The sequence below is a fragment of the Theropithecus gelada genome, chromosome 2 (assembly GCF_003255815.1).
Source record: "Theropithecus gelada isolate Dixy chromosome 2, Tgel_1.0, whole genome shotgun sequence".
NCBI classification, from domain to species: domain Eukaryota; kingdom Metazoa; phylum Chordata; class Mammalia; order Primates; family Cercopithecidae; genus Theropithecus; species Theropithecus gelada.
The window spans coordinates 63,606,705-63,631,639 of NC_037669.1; the positions used below are offsets into that span (position 1 = coordinate 63,606,705).

At 36.5% G+C, this 24,935-nt stretch overlaps 1 protein-coding gene across 11 annotated transcripts in view; it reads right to left on the reverse strand.

Moving 5' to 3' along the window:
* The window catches only part of CNTN6 (contactin 6), a 303,195-nt gene that overhangs the window by 116,604 nt on the left and 161,656 nt on the right, over nucleotides 1-24,935 (reverse strand). For all 11 annotated transcript variants that reach the window (XM_025375846.1, XM_025375841.1, XM_025375842.1 and 8 more), the window contains one exon: nucleotides 1,031-1,126. Coding sequence is in view for 8 of the 11 variants with exons in the window: in XM_025375841.1 (XP_025231626.1) it covers nucleotides 1,031-1,126 (96 nt within the window). In the remaining 3 variants the exon portion in view is untranslated. The remainder of the gene's footprint in view (nucleotides 1-1,030; nucleotides 1,127-24,935) is intronic.

The window sequence follows — 24,935 nt, forward strand, 5'->3', positions numbered from 1 at the left end:
CTTCTCTATAGTGTACTGAGCCTGTAAAACAATAATTATACTCATATATCTCTTAAAAGTTTTTGTGAAAATTTAAGAATCTAAGACATGTTAAAGTCCTTGGGTCTGTGCTGTGTAAGTCCTTGCTGTTATTAAGCTTTCTACAATATAATCAGTGTGATATTGGTTTGTAACAAATGACCCCATGGATGTTTTCACACTACCTCCTTCATGTTCACTGTGGGTTGAGAATCATGACTAAATTTACCAAATCATGGAAATTTGAGAAAATTCATTCCCAAGGGGATGAGAATCAGTAAGTAGTTTCTATCCCTGACAACGGGCCAATCCACTGACCAATCCAGAGTCTTCCAAAGTAGAGGCTGGCATTTATTGCTTGACTTTTCCATTGCCAAGAGACATTCTGATTTGGTCCTATACAGAATTTGCTTCCAGTTAATGGGGTCTATCCTTCCAATAATTAATGTGACATTGCCAAGAGGAGTGTTGGTTGGAATTTGCTTCTCCATAGAGCCCCAAAATAAAAATGTAGTAACAATCTTAACTTCCTTTGCTTACTAAAGTACTAGTTATTACACTACTCAATTTACACTTATTAGCTCCTTTAATATTTACAGCAAAACTAAACAAACAAACAAACAAACAAAAAACAGTTAATGTCTCTATTTTATAGATGGGAAAACCAAGCCTCAAAGTGGGTTAAAGAAATTGCCCCATTGTCATGAAGTTTGCCTGTCACAGCACCAAATTACAGCCGTGGTCAGTTTCTCTACAAAGCCCTGGCACTCACACTACGTACAATGCCATGCTGTATCTCTTTAAAGACATATTTGCTGCGTGGCTGCTTGAACAAATATTTTAAAAAGAAAATATTTGGATATAGAACTATTTGTTTGCAGTAAATGCACTTGACGAGATTCACAGTTTCTCTGATTTGATAAAAGGTGATCATTGACTCTAAGACCTGATGTGCTCACATCACTCTCCAAGTGACGGCATTAATGATGTGACCCAAAACACCCCATCATACCTCCAAAATGTGGCGGTGGGCCACAGAGAAGCACCACACCTTGACCTTCTCGGACAGATACTGTGCTTCTTGTTTTAGTTTCAAAGTCTTCAATATCTTGGAAAACAAAGAAAAGCGGATTTATAATTAGTTACTTTGCAGAAGAAATATTTTAAAGAAGAATCTCAAGAATATTTTTATTATGAAGGGGAATTAATCTCATACTTTGCTGACCAGAAGAGTTAGTTGACAATCAATTTAACTGCACTTATTATTATCTTGCAAAATCTTGTGTTTCTTTCTTTCTTTTTAATTAAACACAGTATGTGATAAAGACAATACTCTATCTGTTTGCTTTTATTCTTCCAGACAGTGTAGCCTAGCAGGAAATCTGTTAAGCCCAACACATATTTACTTTGTCTGTCCAAGGAAGGTGTGATTTTAAAAAGGTATATCACAAGTTTGCTGCAGTCTTCCAGCATCTTAGATTAATGGTTGCCATTTTAAAGTGTGGTTGGCATCTATGTGAATTTAGGATGTAATGGTGTGAGGGAAAGCGTTCTATGTGACAGAACCAATGAGTCAGAAAGTATATTTTCAATTTTCTCTTGATTTACTCCTTTACGAAGCAGTCTCATGATCTTATTTGGAATGTAATGATTTCCTACATAACAGAATCACAGAAATTCAGAGTCGAAAGAGTGCTTACTAGCTACCTTGTTAAGCCATCTGAGGCATAAATCTTTCCACCTTTCTGAAGAATGGTCACACATTCTCCTAAATTGTTTAAGTTCTTTGAGCCTCAGTTTCTTTACCTGTAAAATCCTTTCATTCATTCAATTAGTTATTTAATGAATTAACCTCCTAGTCCGGGTGTGGTGGCTCACTCCTGTAATCCCAGCACTTTGGGAGGCTGAGGCAAGCAAATTACTTGTGGCCAGGAGTTTGAGACCAGCTTGGCCAATATGACAAAACCCCATCTCTACTAAAATTACAAAAATTAGCCAGGCATGGTAGCACATGCCTGTAATCCCAGCTGTGTCAGGAGGCTGAGGCATGAGAATTGCTTGAACCCAGGAGGCGGAGGTTGCAATGAGCCGAGATTGTGCCACTGTACTCCAGCCTGAACGACAGAGCTAGAACTGGTCTCAAAAAGAGGAAAAAAAAAAAAAAAAAAAAGGGACATACTGAAAGACAGAAGTTGTATTAAAGGGAGAAGGTTTATTTGTGAATAAAACAATAAAACAGGCAGGTATTTTACCCTTATAGTGTTTACTACCTAATAGGAAGACCAGAATATTGTTTTAAAAAGAAATACATACATCATTTACAAATTGTGGTTAGTGTCCTTGAGTGTAGACTGAAATTGTCTACCAAGATCTATTCTCCCGTCTCCCATAATAGTAGATTTGTTGATCAAACATGCTTGTCTAACCAGAGATCACATTTCCCAGGCTTCTTTGCGGCTAAATATGGCAAGAAAAAATGATGAATAAAACTTTCACTTACTATGTTTGAGAGGAAATCTCCACAAATTTTGATGTTCCTGATCCACCTACCACCACACCCACCTAAATTGCCAAATTGCCAATGATATGGGAGGTCTTGAAAGCCACTTGTTGAACACAAAAGAGCCACCATTCACCTGGGTATTTGAGCGGACCTGAAGCAGAAACATAGCTAATCTGGAACATCAACTTCAGATCATTCTGTTACATATAAGTAAACTTCTATCTTGTTTTGAGGCATTTGTTTTGGGGTCTCTGTCCCATCAGTTTAACTTTTTACCCTAAGATACCCTGTAAAAGAAAAGAAGAGAGCACTGATCTGACAGATGAGAGACAGCCATGCAATGATGGTAAGGTACAGGGAAAGCATTGCTTCCAGAATGAAAAAAACAGTACTAAATTTCTGGATTTAAAAAATGTAGGGAAGTTTTGTGGTATTGAATAGAAGTCAGTGTTATTAGTGCATAATGGGTAAGGTTTCATAATGAAAGCGCAGTAGTAAGCAGGATATCGTGGGTTATGTATGTATAATACATTTGGCTTAAATTTAAAATACAAATAAAATGCATTGGAAATAATTTAATAATATAGCAGTGCACATCATTGAATCATACCTGGAACATGCATAGAATGTCATGTCATTGAAAATTAGAAAGAATACATCAAATCTAAATGGTTTGACTTGGAACATTCTTAATGTCATGTTCTTTAAAAAGTCACTAAATATTGATACATCATTATCCTATTATGGAAGAAAAACAGTAAAAAACTAATGTAAGTTTTTTACTAAATTGGCATAAAGTTACAGAATGGACTTTTAAAAAAATGCACGTTGGTTATCTTAGAGAAATGGCTGGGAGATGTGAAAGTAGAGATTACTCATCTTTACTTACATCTCTCTTTGTCTTTTAAAGTCTTCTAAAGATTACATATTGTAGTTTTTTAGTTTTGTTTATTTTTTTTTAACAACCTTACTGTGGTCTAATTGGAACAAATTATTGGTATTGTTTAGAGGAATTCAAGAATTTCATTTTGGATCTATTAAATTTGTTTTATCCATAAACTATCTAAGTGACAATATTACAAATACTATAAAACAGGGATCTCCAACCCCTAAACCATACAGCAGGAGGTGAGTGGCAGGCAAGCAAACAAAGCTTCATTTTATTTACATCCACTCCCCTTCACTCACATTACCTCCTGAACTCTGCCTCCTGTTAGATCAGCAGTGGCATTAGATTCTCACAGGAACACAAACCCTATTGTGAACTGCGCATGTGAGGGATCTAGGTTGCACACTCCTTGTGATAATCTAATGCCTGATGATCTGTCGCTGTCTCCCATCACCCCCAGATGGTACCGTCTAGTTGCAGGAAAACAAGCTTAGGGCTAAGAATTGGATTTATCAGCATATACACCATATTTGAAGTCATAGGTATGAATGTAAACCTGCTGGGGTGACTCTTAAACTTTTGGCATGAGCAAATTGGTGGACAATTGTCTAGGAGCTAAGCTTGAAAACCTCCATATTTAGAGGTAGAGGACCCACAGAGATGAGAGAGAGAGAGTGTTTGTGTAAAAAGCTAGAGGTGGAATAATACATGAACATTAAAGATAAAACAATGTTGGTCATATGTGATCTTGCCAAGAAAAGCTTCAGTAGAGTCTGGGGAAGAAGCCAATATTAATTGAGAAGTAGATAGTAGATAGCAGATAAGGACATGGAGATCACAGTCATGAGAACTCTTTAGAGTTGGCTATGAATAAGAGGTGAGATTTAGGAAAAATACCAAAAGGTTTGGAGGGTGAGGCCACTATGCTGAAATAAATGATCAAGTAAAGAAAGAGACTGATTATTCAGGAAACAGATAAAATAAGGTCCTTCTAAAGCCTGAAGGGTGATAATCAGAACCCACATGGAAGGATTGGCCTTTGTAAGGAAAGAGAAATTAAAACAAAACTTATATGTGCTTATATAAGATGAACTGCAGAGTTTTTGCTGGGTTAGATGAGAAAGTTTTCGATGGTGGTTTGAAATTTTTCAATCAAACTGATGGGAGAGCATTGGGTGGTCATTTGGGAAGATAAAAGATGCAATAAACACACCTATTTTTAGCAGGGTTGTTATGGGGATTAAATAAAATAATGAATTTAAAGTATCTAGACTAAAGTCTGGAGTATTGGTAATTACCACTACTTGGTAATTATAACTACTTGGTAGTGGTAATTACCATGATTGTGGTATTCCAAGTGGTTAGGGCCAACTATGCATTTTCCTCCGACTGATACAAAGTTCAGATAGACTAATCTAAAAATACAAGCTAAATATCACATTCTAGTTCCAAAAAAATTTTTGGAGGTAGATGATCTTATTTGAAACATTCACGGTTTATCTCTGCTAACTACATTACTTCCCATATCAGTGTTCTTTTTGTAAGCATTGCTTTTCAATCCATGTAAAGTATGAGTTCAATAAGATAGATTCAGCAGATCTGATACGTAAATTGAGAAAGTCTTATATTTTCTATACTTTTAATAACAAAAGTATTTGACTAAGATAAACTCTACTGATCCTCAACTACACCTGCTTCCCTTTCTCCACCTGCTCTCAATCAGTCGTCATTAGCTTTATACTAATTTAGAAGCTGGCATGCCTACCATGTTTCTCATAGAGGAATTTACATCAAATATGCTTCCTTTCTTCTTTGGCCATGGAAAAACTAAATCAGCCTACATATGTTGGCACTGTTGATGTGAACTATTGCCTTGACTTGGGAGTCCTTTATGACTTTGGTTTGTATCAGTTTAAATGTGACTCCTGAATAAAAATCAGCCTAATAAACTTTATTTTAAAATGAAAAATTAATATATTGAAATCATTCTTTCTGTTTCTAGTAATAATCATCATAGGTGACAATTTTAAGGGTTTTTTTCTTACTATTATTTTTGAAAGGTCCCATTAAATTGTGACTACATTGTAATGGTCACAAAAACAAACACTGTCACAAAGGAGTAATGAGAAATTGAATGCGTCTATGAAATTAACAAGCTTTTGATTGAATTCTCTCAATGTCACATTGTCAGTGCTCCACAGTCCTAGGAACATCAATCATCTTTTCAGTGTTAATCAGGAGTCATTATAACACACTGTTGATAAGAACACTGATACTTTAATATATTCTGTGTTCACTTCCACTTAAACAGCATCCGCTTGTGACATAATTTCTCTGTGCCTTTTATGATTACAATGGGATTTCTATTAGCTGACATGAAAGGAAATCAACGCCTCTCAAAAGTCATACAAGTCCTGTTAGCTATCAAAACAGTCATTCCAAAATGTTACTAGTTCACAGGTTTTAATTAATAATTCACATTTTAAAACTGTTTAATAGCACATAGATCATAGACAAGATATAATTCTGCCTTATTTAAACTATGTGTCATCTTATGTGAATATGCTTTGAACAAGGTCTATTGTACAGATCCAATCTGTATTTCAAATACCCTTCTGCTGGCTGGAAACAAGATTTAATTCAGATCATTTTCTGAGGCAAGGGTGACTGAATTAGGTAGTCATACAAGCATCCAATGAATATTTTCTTTGCTCTGTAAGACCTTTAAGAACTCTAGATTTATTCTTCTACAAGGAGAGGCCAGAGAGAACCATCAGTTTCTATTTTTGTCTTATCCATTTTTGCTTAAAAGAAAATTGCTTAGAATGAGATCGTTCTCTGAGATGGTCTCAAATTCTATAATATTTGGAGATATTCTCATAGACCACAAAGGTGACCTGCCCAGCCTGCCCTTGCACACGGGATACAAATCCTGCAGTGATGGCTGCTATTAACGACCTCGATTGTTGAGGTTGCTCTCATTAAACCATTCTGATGGCCATGGCTTATCAGGTCCTGTGGTTTTATTGCTGGTTTTGGAGGAAGCATTTGGCAGGAGCATAAGCAAAAATGCAGTCACAAACAAGGCTCTGTTCCAGAGGCCAGCAGGAAGTGCCTGAGAATGGCCCATAAAATGAGCTTTAAAGAATTACTGGGCCATATGCTGTCTCTTGAAGCAACCAAGGGGCAAAGGAGGGACAAGGGCCACCAAAATGTACTTAAAATTAAGGTTTAGGCAATACAAGTATTGTAACATCTAATTGTAAAGAGAATATATCTTTGCAGCTGTCACATGTAAGAATGAATCTCAGCCTAATTAAAGCAAGAAAATTGTACATCTGCTGCCAAGGCCTGAGGATCACAATCAGAGGATGCGCTTGGCAGTGCCAACCCCTGACACAGAAGGAGGCCAGTGGTTTGCCAAGTCTCATAAGCTTTGAGGAAGGCTATGGGTACCCAGGGCCCATTGATCAAGACCAAGAAGACAGCACCTGAAAAGCTGGGATAGGGAAAATATTCACCAGAAAAATGTGCATGCTTAGAGAAGGACATAGTACACTCAGCTGAGTTGTTAAAAATCTGAATAATGATATCATTTTTTTCCCATTTACTCTGTATGAATTATTTCATTATAATGTTTTAAATTTTTTCTTTGTTCTTTCATTTTTTTTTCATATATGGAGAATATCTATTATATGTCAGATGCTCTGATAAGTACACTCATTGAATCCTCAGAATCACCTGTAATCCTCACAATCACCTGTACCATTGTCAAGTTCATTTAGTAAAGGAGGAAATTGAGGTCTGAGGTTCACAGATGATTGGCCATTGACCAAAGTTGACCCAGTTTCTATGAGTCCAGATAAGGTTGAAAAAGAGAGTCTGTGTATTAGTCCATTTTCATACTGCTATGAAGAAATACTCGAGACTAGATAATTCATAAAGAAAAAGAGTTTTAATGAACTCACAGTTCCACATGGCTCAGGAGGCCTTATAATCATGGTGGAAGGTGAAGGAGGAGCAAAGGCACGTCTTACACAGGGGCAGGCAAGACACTCTGCAGGGGAACTGCCCTTTATAAAACCATCAGATCTTGTGAGACTTATTCACTATCAGGAGAATAGCATGGGTAAAATCTGCCCCCATGATTCAATTACCTCCCACAGTGTCCCTCCCATGACACATGGGATTATGGCAACTACAATTTAAGGTGGGATTTGGGTGGGAATACATCCAAACCATATCACTCTGGTTCCAGTGCTCACACTCAAACACTGTGCTGTCCTGCTCTCCAAATGTTACCTGGGGCCTCTTTGCCACTTATAATTTATAAAATTAACATAAACTAATACTTCATGTTCAAACAAACAATCAAAAACCTAGCACTTTTCCAAAGAGTTGTACAAATTTCTAGGGGAGAGGTAAAGGTGCTTTCTTTCCCCCCAAGAATTTGTAGTTTCTAGAAGTGGCTCTGTTTCTGATGTTCTGAATCCTCTGAATCCTTATTTGTACATCTCTTTATATTTCTTGATTTATCTCCACCCTTACATCTCTCCCTGTATCTGCATGTGAACATAGAATGTAGTCCCTTATTTTGACCGACACAGAAGTATGCACCCCCGCAGCACATACACAGAGGTGTGATGCACCACCACTACCAAATTTTGAGCCTGTGTCAGCCTTACTGATATATTCATATGCAGCTTGAACACCTTAGAATCAAATATTAGATATATGGTTCCTAAAGGTCCTTTAGTTACTCCTCTTACTTGCTTGTGTCTGCTGTCTCTCTTCTATAACTTCCCTACTGCAAGTTGCTCTTTCAGGAGCAGGGGGAAAAATGTCCCTCCGCTTTCATCTGCCAAGAAGTTCAGCTCTCTCTGCTCCTGCTGTCACACACAGAAATTGATTGATCTGTGTGAGTTCACACAGGTAATAAGTAAAGGAAATAAAATTTAATTCCAAATGCTGTGGCTCTAGACAAGGCGCCATGGCTCCAGCCTGTAATCCCAGCAATTTGGCACACCAAGGTGGGCAGATGACACGAGACCAGGAGTTAGACACCAGCCCAGGCAACATGGTGAAACCCTGTCTCTACTAAAAACATAAAAATTAGACTAAAGTGGTGGCATGTACCTGTGGTCCCAGCTACTCAGGAGGCAGAGGTTGCAGTGAGCCAAGATCACACCACCGCACTCCACACTCTAGCCTGGGTGCCAGAGCCAGACTTTGTCTCAAAAAGCAAAAAGAAACAAACAAACAAACAAAGACAAAGTAAAGAAACAAATATTGTGGCTCTAGAGGGCATCCGCTTAACCACCAGACCATATTGCCTCTCTATCTACAACGTCACCCAGACAGACCTTTTTTCTCTTTCCACACCTCAGAAGCAATTTCAATTATTGGTCACTTCAAAGACATTAGATCTCATTTTAAACTCCATGATTTATTTTACCCTGTTTTCTGCTTTCCGCCAACCAAATACTATTTCCCCCCTTCGAGAATCCTTCTGAAGAAGTTTCAGCACTGAAAGCTTGTTCTGGAGTAAACAAGATTTTGGGGCACTTGGTCACCTTTGTGATGTGGTTCCCATGTTGAAGATATGTATTTTGTTTTGGCCTACGGCCAAACATTTTGCTGGGCGAGGAAATGTCGATACTCTGCCCAACGAAAGAGAAATGGTAAAAGACACCAAGAAAACAAATCCCTAATTCTGCATAAGTCTCACAGAACTCCCAGATATAATATACGCAACTTTCAGTATTAAAATATTCTTAAGAATCTCAAGACATTATAGTGAGGTTATTCTAGATTTGTATCTCTCCATACTTCTCTTCTTTGAAGAGGACCAGTTATGAATAATACCAAAATTGTTCATGTTGCTATTTCCTATTTCTTGAGTGGAATTGTTTTGGTTCTATACTAATTAATTTTCCCATGCCTTTATTAATTGACACAGAGAAATGTCTCTACTGAAACCAGTTTCATTTTCCACCATCATTTTCTGGATGCTACATACTCAGTCATGGTGTTCATGATATTATTATGTTTCCTAGCAGAACTCAGTAACACAACATGACATAACCTAATCAAGCGCAATGCTATTGTCAAACACTGTAAAAGAGGCAATAGCTAAATCTTAGAATTGGTCATACATTTGGAATGCTAATATCCAAGTAGGAAGTAAGAAGTTATTTCAAGAGTTCCTGGTGTCAAATCCATTTACAGTCCAAGTTAAAATTCCTCACTTTTGGGGGTGTAAAAGAATTCTTATAAAAATTTATATATAAGTAGAGAGAAAGTGAGTTGTTTCTTGTTTTTCTGGGAATATAATGAATTCACTGAGAAGCATTTTTTTATGAAAAAATAGGATAATAGTAAAGAGCACATAATGCATGCTTTTTCCTAACAGCCCAGCACTTAAGTTTTCAGAGAGGTAAGCATTTCATAAATTAAACAAGTACACAAATATGAAATATCAATTAGGTAATTGGTCTATGATAACATACATGTCAGGTTGGATTTGATTTTCTATAATGGACTCATTTGCCTGACAAATGGTGGTAAGAACAGTGACACTTAGGACAAAAATAAAAATACAAGTGCTAGATGTGGGCTAGACTCAAACTTGCTTCTTACTAAACTGGCATATTCCCTACATTTAAAAGTAGATGAGAGAAACAGAAGAGAGTTATGGAATTGCATAGGATACATTGAGTTGCCAGATTACTTAACTAGTAAAAGGCAAGTGGCCTTTGGTGTTCCTGAAAGGAAGGTGATGTAAGTAGCATCAAAATAGATTAAATAAACCACTAATGAATTCCTTAAAAGGCTTAATGATGGAACAAAATGATCAAAAATGCAAGTTTAGGGTCAGAGTATCTGTATTCAAATGCTAACTTGGCCATGCCTGCACTAGCTATTGATTTAGGGCAGATTATTTAGTATCTTTCTACCTCCGTTTTCTTCACTTTCAAAATAAGCTAGCTAACAATAGTACCTGCCTCAGAGAAAAAAATGACATAATATATTTAAAGTGTGTAGAAGATGTTAAGTACAAAATACATGGTGTGAGGGACTTTAATTATATTATTGATGATATGAGGGCACATCAACAAAATTAGGATGTTTTGAATTTTTATTTTTACGTTATTATTTTATAATTTTTGAGACAGGGTCTCACTCCCTTGCCTAGGCTGGAGTGCAGTGGCTTGATCATAGCTCACTGTAACCTTAAACCCCTGGGCTCATGCAATTCTCCTGCTTTAGCCTTCTGAGTAGCTAGGATTAGAGGTGTGTGCCACCAATCCCAGCTTGAACTTTTAAACTGGCTTTTTTTTTCAGCTTTCATCTCAGTGTTGGATGATGTAACCAGACATATTTTCTTGAAGACCAACTCAGGACTTACTTCTGTGCCCATTCAGTAGCAGCTTAAATGCTTGTGAATCAATGGAAAAAACAAAAAGGAGACCTAAAGTAAAAAATATGTGAATTTTATTCCAAGCACTGCCACATCACACTGTATTTTATGCCAGAGAATGTTTCACCAACTTGACACAAGTTGTGAGACTGACGGTGAGTGAGCCTCACTGCCTAGTAAGCTACACAGACCAGCTGGAGGCAGAAGTGACCTCTTGGGTGGTCATACAATAGCCAGAACAATTCTAGGCTGCCCTGCTTCTCATAGTCTTGAGCTTCGCCTTTTGGCAAATGTTAATTTTCTCATCTTTTGTTCTGCAGGGAGGACAGTGTCAAAACCTTTGTAGTCAATAATCTCTAAAGACATTTCTTACGGCCAATTTGTGCTTCTTGGGATTAATAAGTGATATAAATATTGTTCAAGGGCAAAAAGGGGACTATCCAGAAAAGGCCAAATCTTCAGGTAAATCATCCTCAGGGTGCACTGCAGCATGTAGGAAAGTGTGGAATCAGCAGTGTCATCAGGGATGTGTTTTTTTTTTTTTTTTTTTTTTTTTTTGCAGAAAGAAATGTGAGGTTTCTGCTGAGGAAGCCCTGAATGGCAACAGAAATGTGTATATTCCGTTGCCATTGCAGACACTAAAGTGATTCACCCAAAGATCAACTTGTTGAGTCCATTATTCCTAGGAGAACTAAAAAACAACACACTTGCTCTCCACTTATTTGTTAATTTCTATAAATATTATTTTACCTTTCCCAAGAAGGAGAAATTTTAACTTGGACTGTAAATGGATTCGACACTATAAACTCTTAAAAAACCTTCTTACTTCCTACTTGGATATCAGCATTCCAATTTTTGTCCAATATCAAGTGTTTATTAGATTTTGGTTAAATATTTGATGGCAGCAACCAAGAGCTATGGAGGTGTACCATGAGAGGGGCTTCCTAGTACAGGAGCCGCGGAACTCTTAATTACTGAGACTTTCCCAATTCCTGAACTTCATAAACAAAATGAGATGTGGGTACCCCATGTGTCTCCCATTTCATAAATGTACACACCAATGCTCAGAAAGGTTAAGCCATTTGCTCAAGACCACATAGCTAAAAAAATAAAAGTAGGCCTTTTATTGGATAGGGACTCCTACCCAGCTCTGATTCATTTTCAGCTCAGGATACCACTGTGCCTACTCAATGGTGGGAGAGGGGAAAAAAAGGTAGAGGAAGGAGAGGAAAATGAGGGCTGCAAACAGTTTCTTTTTACCCAAGAGCAAGCGAACACAGTCTGCCCTGTCACTTGGGGAAGTACATCCTGACCTTGTACTTAAGTCTTAGCATGTGGTAGGTAACAAAAAAGTTCAGGCTATCCAAAAAATTAGCGGGGTGTGGCAGCTTGCGCCTGCAGTCCCAGGTACCCAGGAGGCTGAGGCAGGAGAATTGCTTGAACCCAGGGTGGAGGTAGTGGAGACAGACTTGTCTCCAAAAAAAAAAAAAAAAAAAAAAAGGTCAGGCTGACCACTGGCTTCCCAGAGGTCTGAGGGAGTATGGCCGGAAGCTCACTTGTAATTAGCTCCTGTGCCAGGTCATCAGCAAAGAGGGTTGAAGGTATTGGTTTTGGAGGCAAATTAGGTGGACCTGTGCCCTTTCAAGAATAACTGCATTTATAGTTCCCTCTTGATTCACATGTGTGACTCTCATTAGAGTAAAGGAGAGTAATTTCAATGGAGTGAGGCCCAAGGCCACTTGGAAAGAGTGGTTTATGCGAACCATTATACCTGCTATGGTCTTCATAGAGCCCTTAATAAGCCCTTTTATTCATTGTGATGGTTTAATCAGAAAGTTAGATTGCAAAATTTGCAGCCTACATAAAATACAAAAGGTCGAGTTTTGGAGGTAATGGGACAGAGCTCCTGGGTAAAGGTCTTAATGCTTCTGTTTATACAAGAAGTGTGAAGCAAGAACATTTTTTAAAAGACCTCCCGTGGACATAAACTCTGAGTTTACCAGAGATTTTTATCCTACTGGTTTCAATTTGCAAGAACTTCCCCAATTGGAATTAGGGAGAGTGACTTCAGGGTTGATGCTAAATACTGACATTTTTCCATTGAATTGTTTTACTCCAAGCAAGGTCTTTGGAGTCACAGCTGCAATCTGCATTTTCTTTGCAGCTTTCTCCAGCTCAGAACTAAGGAGAATTTGGTTCAGTGATAAGGACCCTTGCATGCATTATCATTTAGATAAAGGGAGGGACGGAAAGAGAGACGATTAAATAAAATCTCATTTTTTTCCCAAAGCACTTTCATTTCTGTCATCATTTTTAATGTTGATAGTAACCCTGAGAGATAAGCAGAAGAGACATTATCAATGTGTGGGAGAGAGATCACTGGTTGTATGTGTGATGAACTTAGGTGTTATGCAAACAAATACCTTTAACTTTTCATAACTATGTATTGCCTTTTAAAGTTTTGTTCTATTTGTGATGAATGACACTGGCTTTCTAGAAACAGTGGTAATAAAGATGTTTGTTTTCAAACAAATTTACTCATTAAAAAATCAAACCAATTTGGGAAAAATAAAAAATATTATAGGTAGTACATTGATATTTCAAAAAACACAAAGGATTTTTGTGTTTCAGGCTGAAGCTTAAAAACCTTGTTGAGGAAGATGGGCCATCTGAGCTCCAGAGGACATGACATATCAGAAGAAAAGACATCTTCGAGACAACCAAAGTGGTCTGACTGCACTTGCCATGAAGAAGAACTTGGAGGGGAGAAAACAGAAACAAAAAGAAAATAAAGATCTAGAATGCTGAAGGACTCTTAGAAATAGTCTTTTCTGCTTGTAGTAATTTGTGTTTTCTTACGCCAATACTCCTCCACTAAATGTCTACAAACATTTTGTTACAAACAAAAATCTATAGGCATGTGTTTATTTTATCAAGTGTGTTGTTTGAGGGACAGAATTAAGAAAAGATTTATATTCTTGAGTAAGAACCAGGATGGAGAAGGAGAGAAAACTGTAAGACCCAGAGCAGAGAATAGGACTTCAGCAAAAGTTGGAGCCACAAGTGGTCACGGAAATTTCTGTTCACTGGGTTACACTGGAATTATCTGACACTGATTTTTCAAGAGAACAGTGACTAGGTTTCATCTAGAGGTGAAGATACAGAGAGTGCTAGCTGAGACGACTAATGATAGAATTACCATATGATCTAGCAATCCCACTTCTGGTATATATCCAAAGGAATTGAAATCAGTATGCCAAAGAGATATCTGCATTCTGGTGTTCATTGCAGCATTATTCACAACAGCAAGTTAAGTGTCCATTATCAGGTGAATAGATAACAAAAATGTGGCATATAGTCACAATAAAATACTATCCCTATCCAGCCTTAAAAAAAAAAAAAAAAAAAAAAGGAAATTCTGTCATTTGTGGCAACATGGATGAACCTGGAGGACATTATACTAAGTAAAATAAGCCAGCAACAGAATGACAAATACCAAATGATCTCACTCATACAAGGAATCAAAAAAGTTAAATTCATGCAAGTAGAGAGTAGAATGGTAGCTACCAGAGGCTGGGGGAGAGGAGTGCATGGGAAATGGGGAAATGTTGAGCAAAGTGTGTCAAGTTTCAGTGAAACAGGAAGAATAAGCTTTAGTGATCTATTGCACAGAGTGGTAACAACGATAAATAATAATGTATTGTATATTCCAAAATTGCTAGAAGAGTAGATTTTAAATGTTTTTACCACAAAAAATGACAAGTATGTGAAGTGACAAACTTAATTAGCTTGATTTAACTATTCTATAATCTAAAGATATATCAGAACACCACATTTTACCCCATAAATCTATACAATTAATTGTTGATTAAAAATCAAATTTAAAAATAATTTAAAAAATATAAATGAAGCTGGTTTAAGTTATAGGTTACAGTCAAGGCTGAAACTGGAACTTTTAGTCCCAAATGACATCAACCACTCAACCTCTCTCTATATGGCTGCTCCTCAAAGACAGGTGGCTCAGGACATGTTGGTTGATTCAATAAATTTAAAAAGAGGTGAACTGCTTGCATTGCATTATAATTTACTATAACAATAATTTAAATGTAGAGTTTGTTTACTAACTCATGTATTTATAAAATCTTTTAAAAAAATAACCCTACTTGACTGTCACTGTTTGTTTGTATCACCACCTTTCCACAAAATGTGTACAGGTTTCCCTTTGCAGTACCAGTAACTGCTGGCCCATAGTAGGTACTCAAAAAAATTTGATTAATGATCAATCAACTCAGAGAAATAAAGATGAATTTAAATAGTTTACTAAGTTACTTAAAGCCCCATATGATATGGCCCTGTTTACCCCATCCTTTCACCTGGGTTCAGAACACTCCAAATACAGTTGCCATTTTATTTTCCTGTTTTTCAGAACATAATGAGTTTCTTCCCCCCAGTGACCCTTGGTCTTCTTGTTTCTTCTGCTCGAAAACTTACCCCCAGATCTTTGCATGGCGAGATTCTTTTTGACATTTAGACCTCAGCCTACTTGCTACTACCACTTAGTGAAGCCTCCCTTGGCTAACCAATCAAACCTAGCAGTTCCCTATCACTCTGTATTTTTCCCCAAAGGCTCAGTTACTATAAGCAATGATTATTGCTTTACTTTATTTCAATGTGCTCTAAATAGACTACAAGCTTCATGAAAACAGGGACCTTGTTCTCCCTCAATAACTAGTTCAGTGCTCACAAAAAGCAGGTATTCAACAAGTACATGTTTAATAAATTAATAAATAATTACACCTCTAAAGCAAGTGAGTGCATAGAAAATAGTACAAACAGAGTCTACAATATTTCCTTTAGGAATTGAAGAGAGGAAAAGACAATATTTGTTTGATTAAAGATTTCTTAGAGAAGAGGCTAGGATCGATCTGGAAAAATGATGTGGTAGCTAGGCTGCAAAATGGCCCTGAATGAACCTCTTCCAATATACACCAGTTTGTGTATAGCCACATTGTGTCAGCATTAGTCTGCACAACCAACTGACTCTGGTCAATTTATGGCTTGTCACTTCCAAAATTAGGTTATAAGAGACTGGGGCCCAGGGGAGAGAGAAAAACCCTCAAACAGACGGAAAGCTTGCTTATTTTACATAAAAAGAACGAGTGTTCACATAGTTGAAGGAAAATGTTTGGGCTTTGTAGTCAGATAAATCTGTGCTTGAATCAAGTACTTGGATTTATAAGCTGTGAGACATTTAAAATGGTACTTTTCATTTTTTTTCAATGTTCCTGAATATGCTCAGTGTCTAATATACAAAGGGCACTCAAGAAACATTTGCTGAAAAGAGGAATGGGTGGATGGATCTATAAAATGTTCTAAAAATATGTATATTATTTGCTTGTCGTGAGACTTAAATGAAATAAGTAACTTGTTTAAAAACCACGTGTCAAATGGTCCTAAATAAGTTATAACTGTTACAAAGATTTGGAGTTGATTTAACTGATATGTAGATTTATTACATTTATTTTTATTTTAGTTATTTTTCTTTTTATTATACCGATTATCTTCTTGGATTTATTTATATTTACATTTAATCTTCATAAAATTTATACTATATATGTGGGTACTATATAAGCATGTTGTATAGTAAATATTTATTATTATTACATATATTTTATACATGAAATGCTAAATCCCAGAAATATTCAAAAAACGTGCCAAAAGGTCACTGAACTGATTATTAATTAATAGAATGAAGATTCAAATCCCAAAAAGTTTAACCTACAGTCTTTAGCACAATGCCATAAGGCCTAAACGACCAACTGGTTGATTTTCTAGTTCATTTCAGTTTCTGCTACGATGATTATTATGTGTTCATTGTTTGTGCCAGGTCTCTTTACATGCCAGGAAACAAAATTCACTTAAAGTAGTATAAACTAAAGCGGGGGTGGAGTTAAAAAGGATCAAGAGACATCTCAGACCAACAAAGTACAGGAAGCATACCTGGGAACAGGAAGGACACCTGCCAATTATCCTTTTCCTCCCTCTCTAGGTTCCTTTATCTACAGGTGTCCCAGTCTCTGTTAACTCTGCTTAGCACGAATATCTGCTCCACTATCTTCCCAGTAGATCAGTCTCCTTGTTTTTACTTACAGTTCATGCCCCCATAACATCTCAGCCTGCATATTGCTTTGGCTTATCCTAGCCACAACACTGCATAAGCTTCTCTGCCTCTGAGCCTACCATGAAGTCCTCTTGTGACTCTTACTTCAGATGTTTGATATGTTCAATGCCACACATCTGTAACTGCAGGAAAGAGGTTCCTATTTGGCAACTGAGGACTGCTCATTTATAAGACAGGCAGAAACTGTAATTATCATCTTCAGTATAATAATTAATCCAGGACATCACTGTCCAATTGTCTCAATTGGGTTTTTCATTTATTTGAAGGATAGTGTAAGTGCAGTCCAATCACATATCCAGTAATTTACCAGGAACAACTAAAAAATAACCTATTTACTCATAGAATTACTCAGGCCAAGTATATGGGAAAAAATGTGAAATTCCTGAACTGCTATCTCTGAACTTTTACATCTCTTCTTGTCTTATTAGATAAGCTGTGATCTCTTAAATTAAAATTATGTGATAAAATGTAAATATCAAGCTAATTTCTTGAATTTTCTCATATTATGACTGTTGCATGGGAAACCAAAAGTGTTATAGTTCTTTTAAGGTATAATTGTAGCAGCCACTGTAGGTGCCCCATATCCCATATCTATTCAACACATTTAGGTAGTTACCTGTCACATTGGGGGCAAGTTACTTTAGCGGGTTTACTGCCCCCAGCACTTGGATCGCTCTGCCTGATATCGCTCTGAGAAACTATTTTTTATTCCACAGATACATACTTGTCTACATAGAAAGTGGGCCAGATTACTAGCAACGGAAGTCCTGAGGACTGATCCTTAACCAGTGAGGTGCAGAAGGTAATGAGTAAATGTCCCAGTTTACTTGGCCTATGTTGGGCTAATAATGAGATGTGCTTGATAGTTGTAGGCGGCACTCAGCTGTACGGAGCCACAATTGCCCACAGTGAAAACCAATTAATTACCCTATTCTTCCTGAATTTTGGGTTTTCTCCTTTCCCTATCTATTTACCTACTCCTTCACCATACTTCTGAAAATACCACCTAAATACACTACTAGTTCATGTCTTTGCCATGAGATCTGCTTTCACAGAAAGCCAAACAAAGAGAGTGTGCTGTAGACATTTAAGGCAGGTCTAATCTGCCAAATTTATTAAGCAACTACAAGGTGCCAAGTACTGCTCTAGCAGCTGAAAATGCAACAATGAACTAAATAGACAAGACTGGTTAGTTTCCACTGGTGGCAAACCAATGTTTCTCTAATTTTATTTCCCCATGGCACATAGAGTTCTCTGATACTTCACATTAAGTTTGAACAGCCAGTTTCTTAATTTTTTCTTCAAAAAGTAGAGAATATAAAGACATACCTGACACTGGGTAATTTATAAAGGAAAGAGGTTTAATTGGCCCACAATTCAGCATGTCTGGGGAGCCCTCAGGAAACTTACAGTCATGGCAGAAGGGGAAGCATACACGTCCTTCTTTAGATGGCGGCATCAGGAAGAGGTGCCAATCAAAAGGAGAAGAGCCCCTTATTAAATTGTCAGATCTCGTGAGAACTCACTCACTATCAAGAGAACAACATGAGGGTAACCGCCCCCATGATTCAATTACCTTCTACAGGGTCCCTCCCACAACAGGTGGAGATTGTGGGAACTGCAATTCAAGATGAGATTTAGGTGGGGCCACAGCCAAACCATATCATAACGTATTTTAAATCACCTCAATTTTTGTTTTCTTTCAGGGAATTATTATCTAAAGCACCAATGATAAGAAGGGTGATGTGGTTAATGCTACGAAAATGTCAAAGACAGGCAGAGAAACTCGCTATGATATTCAGCAACCCAAACATCAAACATCTGCCCTGAATCTATCTTTGGGACTACACGGTTAATGGTATAAAATATTAAGACTCACCTCTAGACACTAAGAGGTGTTATGTTGCATATTAAGTACCGATGGAGACTCTGGATGTTTTGAATCGGAACCCCCATCTGGAAGCCACAGGCACACAGGCAATTGACTCACGAAAACAAACAAAAAAATTGTTTTTGATATTCTGTGTTTGTGAAAAGTTCTCTTGCTTGTCATCACAAAATCACTTGCAATCAGGGAGTCAATTTGTATTCAAGAGGTTCTCTTTCTATCAGCAAATGGTTTATAGGCACTTTCACTAAATTGCTTCTCTAAAAGAAATAGACAGGATCTCATCTGCATTGGCTTAAGGATATCTCTTCCTGAAGACAGAGGCATGGCCTACATGACCCTCAAGAACTCTTTATGCCTCAGAACCTGTGAAAATCTACTCTAAAATTTTGATCCAAATTCAAAGCAGTTATAACTTATATCATTTAAACAAAGAATTTCTTTACTCCTCTAAAAAAATGACTAATATATACTATTGTGTGTTTGTGTATATGTGTGTGTATATATATAATGATATATAGTATACTGCAAATATTATTATATATGGATACATCTATACAAGCATATCTACATTTAGTAATTCAATAGATTCTCAAAATAATTTTAACGAAGATGTAGAGCTTGTGTTTTTCTAGTGTCATGAATGAAAAAATTAGGGCTCAGAATGTAACTTGCAAAGTCATACGTTGTAAAGGACAGAGCCAGAATTTAAAGACTCAATTCATGTAAGTCCAGATCCCTGTCTGTTTTCATCTCTTCATGGTGACTTTATGCATCTTGTATCTAGTCCTTTTTGTTTTTCCACTGCCAATAAATTCATGGTTAATCTTCCCAAAATAGAAATTAAACAGTTACATTTAAATAATAATGGTAATCTAGTGTCCTGTGAATAGTAAGCTGAAACATATGTGACACTTCATTTATTAAAAATAAAAAAAACTTACTTAGACAAAAATATCTTAACAAAATGGATTTGCATAGCATTTGCATTTCTATTAATTAATTAGAAAAGCATTATGGCAGAGTGGTTAGAAGCTTAGGCCCTAGAGTGAGCCTGCATTCAAATGCCCTTCTACCATGTACAAGTAAATTACCTGATCTCTGTCTTCTTCAGTTATTTATCTATAAATATGGTTATAAATAGTACCCACACTTTAGTTTTAGTAAATAATATGAGAAATGAGATTATCTAAGGAGAATTTTTAGCAAATGCTTAATAAATGTTAACAGTCATCAGTGGCAGGAGACATCTATAAAGTGTTCTGAGTGAACTCCAGTGCTCTGCAGACTGCAACCCATGAGCTAAATCCTACTCACTGTCTGTTTCATGAATGAAGTTTTATTGGAACATGGCCATCTTCATGTGTTTATGGGTGGCTGCTTTTACCCAATAACAGCAGAGACATTGGCCTGGAAATCAAACATATTTACTACCTGGCTCTTTACAGAAAAGGTTTGCTGACCACTGGGTTTATCTCATAACCAACACTCCTTCAGATTAATATCTCAATCAGGCATGCTTGGCTAATCTATGACACAGCTACAAAGTGCATCTGATAAAAGAAAATGAAAGCACTCTAAGAAAAATGTAGCTGCCCCCATGGAGCAGATAAAACCTGAAACTAAGCATGCCAAGATGAACTGGAGATATAGGTCTTCAGGGAATCCAATGATATTAAAAAGGTGACATGAGGAGAAAAAGTTGAGAAAGTTGACTTTTAAACAGCCATGATCCCCAGACACTCAAACTTCTTTTATTTGAAAGACTAAGCTGCTTCATCCCACACTTTTTTATTAAAGGTATTTATGACTACTCTTCCAGTCCCTCACACATAAACCATGCAATGCCAGAGTCAGGCCACTGCACACTCAAGCTTTGTGACTCGTATGAAGCAAGATTTACCTGCATTACAACAGTGAAAGGGAAATAAATTGAGTGATTTCATTAGTTTCTGTTCAATGAAATCTTATTTTATTGCTAAGCTTTGACACTTTTTGCAGAACCCCAACTCTCTTTTCTCTTGCTCACTAAGAAGTAGCAACAGCACCAAAAAATCATCCGGACATCTGGATATTGCATTCAATAATTTATTGGTATTTCAGTCACACCGCTACAATGAGAGTAGAGGAGATAAAAGGAACTTCATCCACACTACAAATAAAATAGCTGGAATAATAGTTTTTTTTTTTCTTCCTCCCTTCAAAATATTAAGTTTTATCAATCAGAATCTAACAGCTCTGAGACCAGAATTGGCTTTGTTGTTAACAATATCTCAATCATATATATTGCTTTTCCAATACAACTTGGAGGGGACTGATTTGTGATGGATTTGATATAAGAAATGCAGAGGGGGCAAAGATATAGCCAAATAAATTAGGTTAAAATGAAATTGATAGAATGGACTTCAAGGCAGCTCCTCACTCACTTTCTGTAGTTTAGATGCTGCATTTGGTCTTAATGCTGATTTTTAAACCTTTGTATCTGACCTATTTACAGGAAGAATAAGGCACCAGAAACCACTAAGATCTAGGCAGTTCTGCCATTTTAAAAGTTTGTCTTTAGTTGTTAAATGGGCTTTCTCTAGAGGAGAAATATGACCCTTTGGTGTAGCTTTGAGCTTTGTAGAACAGCTCGCTCTCACCAGCTAGTGTTCTACCCTGCCGGGAGGGATGTGAAGGGGGAAAATTATTTAGAGTGATTGGAAACTTCACTCTTAACTACTATATTGTACTGCCTCCACAGCAGAAAATCTCTTGGATTTGAAGTGGAAAATGGCCTCTGCCAACACTGAACTACTTATTAAATGGAATTGGGGAAATTTCACAGGGTAGCGGTGGGGAAGCAAGATTGGGTGTTTATCTCAGGCTCATTACAAAATATTCTAGGTGAATCAAAGGCCTTGAAGTAATTAATGAAATTATAAGAGTACTGACCAAAAATACTTTTTATTATCATAGGGCTTAAATAATGTTTCTGCATGTGCCACAAAAAAAATATTATAAAGAAAATGAGAGAGAAATTGAATTACAAAACAATTTTTTTGCCAAAATTTCTGTATCATAAAAATACAACTAGTAAAGTTAAAATAAAAATGGGAGTATTTCACATAATTCATAAAAGAAAAATATTAACATATTTAAAATAATTCCTGGAAATCAATTTGAATCCTTCAACAGAAAACTAAGCAAAGACCCCATTTAGGAAATTTACAAAATAATTTTAAGTTGCCAATAAGCAGATGAGAAAAGTTTGATTTTACTAGTAACCCTAGACATCCAAATGAAAACAACAATAATTTGTCACTCATCAGATTGCTAATAGTACATATTAAACAATATATAATATCAAGAGGGATTGATGTAATAGCATATTCAGGTGGTGCTGTTGAAAGTATCATTTGGCATAACCATTTTTCAAGGGTTGTTAATCAAGATGCATTCACATGTAAAATGTATAACCTATTTTTCCCAGCAATTCAACTTCCCAGTGTCTACTGTGCACATATAATTGGCAAATGAGTAAAGAAATATATAATAGATAGTTATTTTATTACTGTCTAATGAAGCCTAACAAAGTCCAATAAGAGACATTTGTTTAGAAAAATTATGGTAAAGACATATAATCAGATGACATGTAGCCATTTAAAAGCATGAACATTTCTATTTATATTTCCTGATGTCTAATCATTGGAATTATTTTGGATTTATTTCTTTGCCTTCTTTTCTTCTTGATTGAAAAATTTACTCCTGGTGACTTCAATTACTCCCAAGGCTTCAAGTAACATTTATATGTAGATAATTCTCAGATTCATATGGTTAGCTCAGATTTTCTGTTGGCAATGCAGACCCTTATATCCAACCTCAGGACATCTCTGAAATTGAACTCTTAATTCTTTATTCAGAGTAGTTCTTCAAGTCTTCCTCATCAAAGTAAATACTAAACATTAATTATCCATTTGGCCATATTTGATACCGTCCTCTTTCTCACAACCCACATCCCACCTTATAGCAAAAGTTATTGGTTTAACATCCAAAATTTCTCAACAATGTCTCACTTTTTTTAGTCTCCATTGCTACCTCTCACCCACACTTTCACGTCTAACATCTTAATGACTCAATAACCTCCCAGATTATTTCACAGCTTACAAAATTATAATCCTTAAGATATTTTAATACAGATAAACCAAAGAACTTTGATTAAAAATTAGATTCTATAATAGGCTTGGTGGCTCATGTCTGTAATCCCAGCACTTTAGGAGGCCAAGACAGAAGGATCGTTTGAACCCCAGAATTCAAAACTAGCATGGGCAATATAGGGACACCTTGTCTCTACAAAAACATCTTAAAAATTAGCTGGATATGGTGGCACTTGACTGTATTCCCAGCTACTTGGGAGACTGATCGGGGTGGATTTCTTGAACTTAGGTGGATCCCGATTGTAGTTAGTCTTGATCTCTCCACTGTACTCAAGCCTGGATGACAGAGCGAGATCCTGTCTCAAAAACTAATAAAAATAAAAATAAAATAAAATAAAATAAAATAAAATAAAATAAAATAAAATAAAATAAAACATNAAAATAAAATAAAATAAAATAAAATAAAATAAAATAAAATAAAATAAAACATTAGCTAGGCATGGTGGTGCAAGCCTGCAGACTCAGCTGCTACTCAGGAGGCTGAAGCAGAATGATTGCTTCAGCCCAGGTGTTTGAAGTTGTAGTAAGCTGTGATTGTGCCACTGCTCTCCACCTGGGCAATAGAGTGAGCCTTTGACTCCAAAAAATAATAAAAATAATTTGAAAATTAGATTATATATAATCTATTAAATCACATAATAAATTAGATAATGTCATCACTTAAATAATACATTTCTTAAAATTGTATGGAGTTCTACTGTTCCTAGGATACAATTCAAAATCCTGAATGTTAGCAACAAGGCCAGCATAATATGGACCCTGCCAATCTCTCCAGCTTTTTCTGACACCATTCCCTTTTTTCTTCAATATGCTCCATAATTCATTCATTCCTCCCTCCCTCCCTCCCTTCCTTCCTTCCTTTCTTTTTCTTTCTTTCCTTTTTTCTTTCTTTCTTTCTTTCTTTCTTTCTTTCTTTCTTTCTTTCTTTCTTTCTTTCTTTCTTTCTTTCTTTCTTTCTTTCTCTCTTTCTTTTCTTTTCTTTTCTTTCTTTCTTTTTTCATTTTCGAATGTCTTAGCCCCTTCCAATTTCAAAGGCTTTAAATATGGTGTTTCTGTCTATGGAATATTCTTACCCCATTCCTCATATCACTATGGGAGATTGATTACAACTCAGTCTTAATTTTTCACCTTCCTGTATCCTATTGCAATATGACTTTGCAGCATCTTCCATCAGAGGTATAGTCTCTTTCACCATTCTTCAATCTGGTCTGGCTTTGCCAAAAAAATGCAATAGAAGTGACAATATATTGGTTCTGAACATATGCCTCAAGTAGCTGTGTAGCCTTCTATCCCCTTGCTCTTGGATCCCCACGCAGCTACCATGGTAAAAGCCTGGAATAGCAGGCTGGAGCATGAGAGACCATGTGCAGAAGAAATAAATCACTTCAGTTGCCTCAGCCTGGGCCAACAATACATAATGAATTAGCCCAGCAAAATCAACGTAACTGCATATGTGACCACCAATGTATAACTGAACCCCAACAAGACCAGAGGAACCATCGAGTAAACCAAAATTTGTGATCAAAAATAAATGTTTACTGCTGGACATCATGGGTTTTTTTTTTCATGCTTTATTTCAGTACATTATTGTGGCATTAGATACAAAAAACCCCAATAGATAACTAAGTTTTGATGAACTTTAATTTTCATTCATTGGAAATTTCATCCATCTTGATCCTGCTTTCTTGAGCCTCCAATAAATAACTCTTTCATTTTAGTCTCTCAGAGTTTCCTCAGAATATTTATTAAATTTTTTTAAGCTGTACATATTTATGTGATCCCTCTCCTACTGCTTACATAGACTTATGGCAGGCAAGGATATGTTTGTTTTATCAGCACT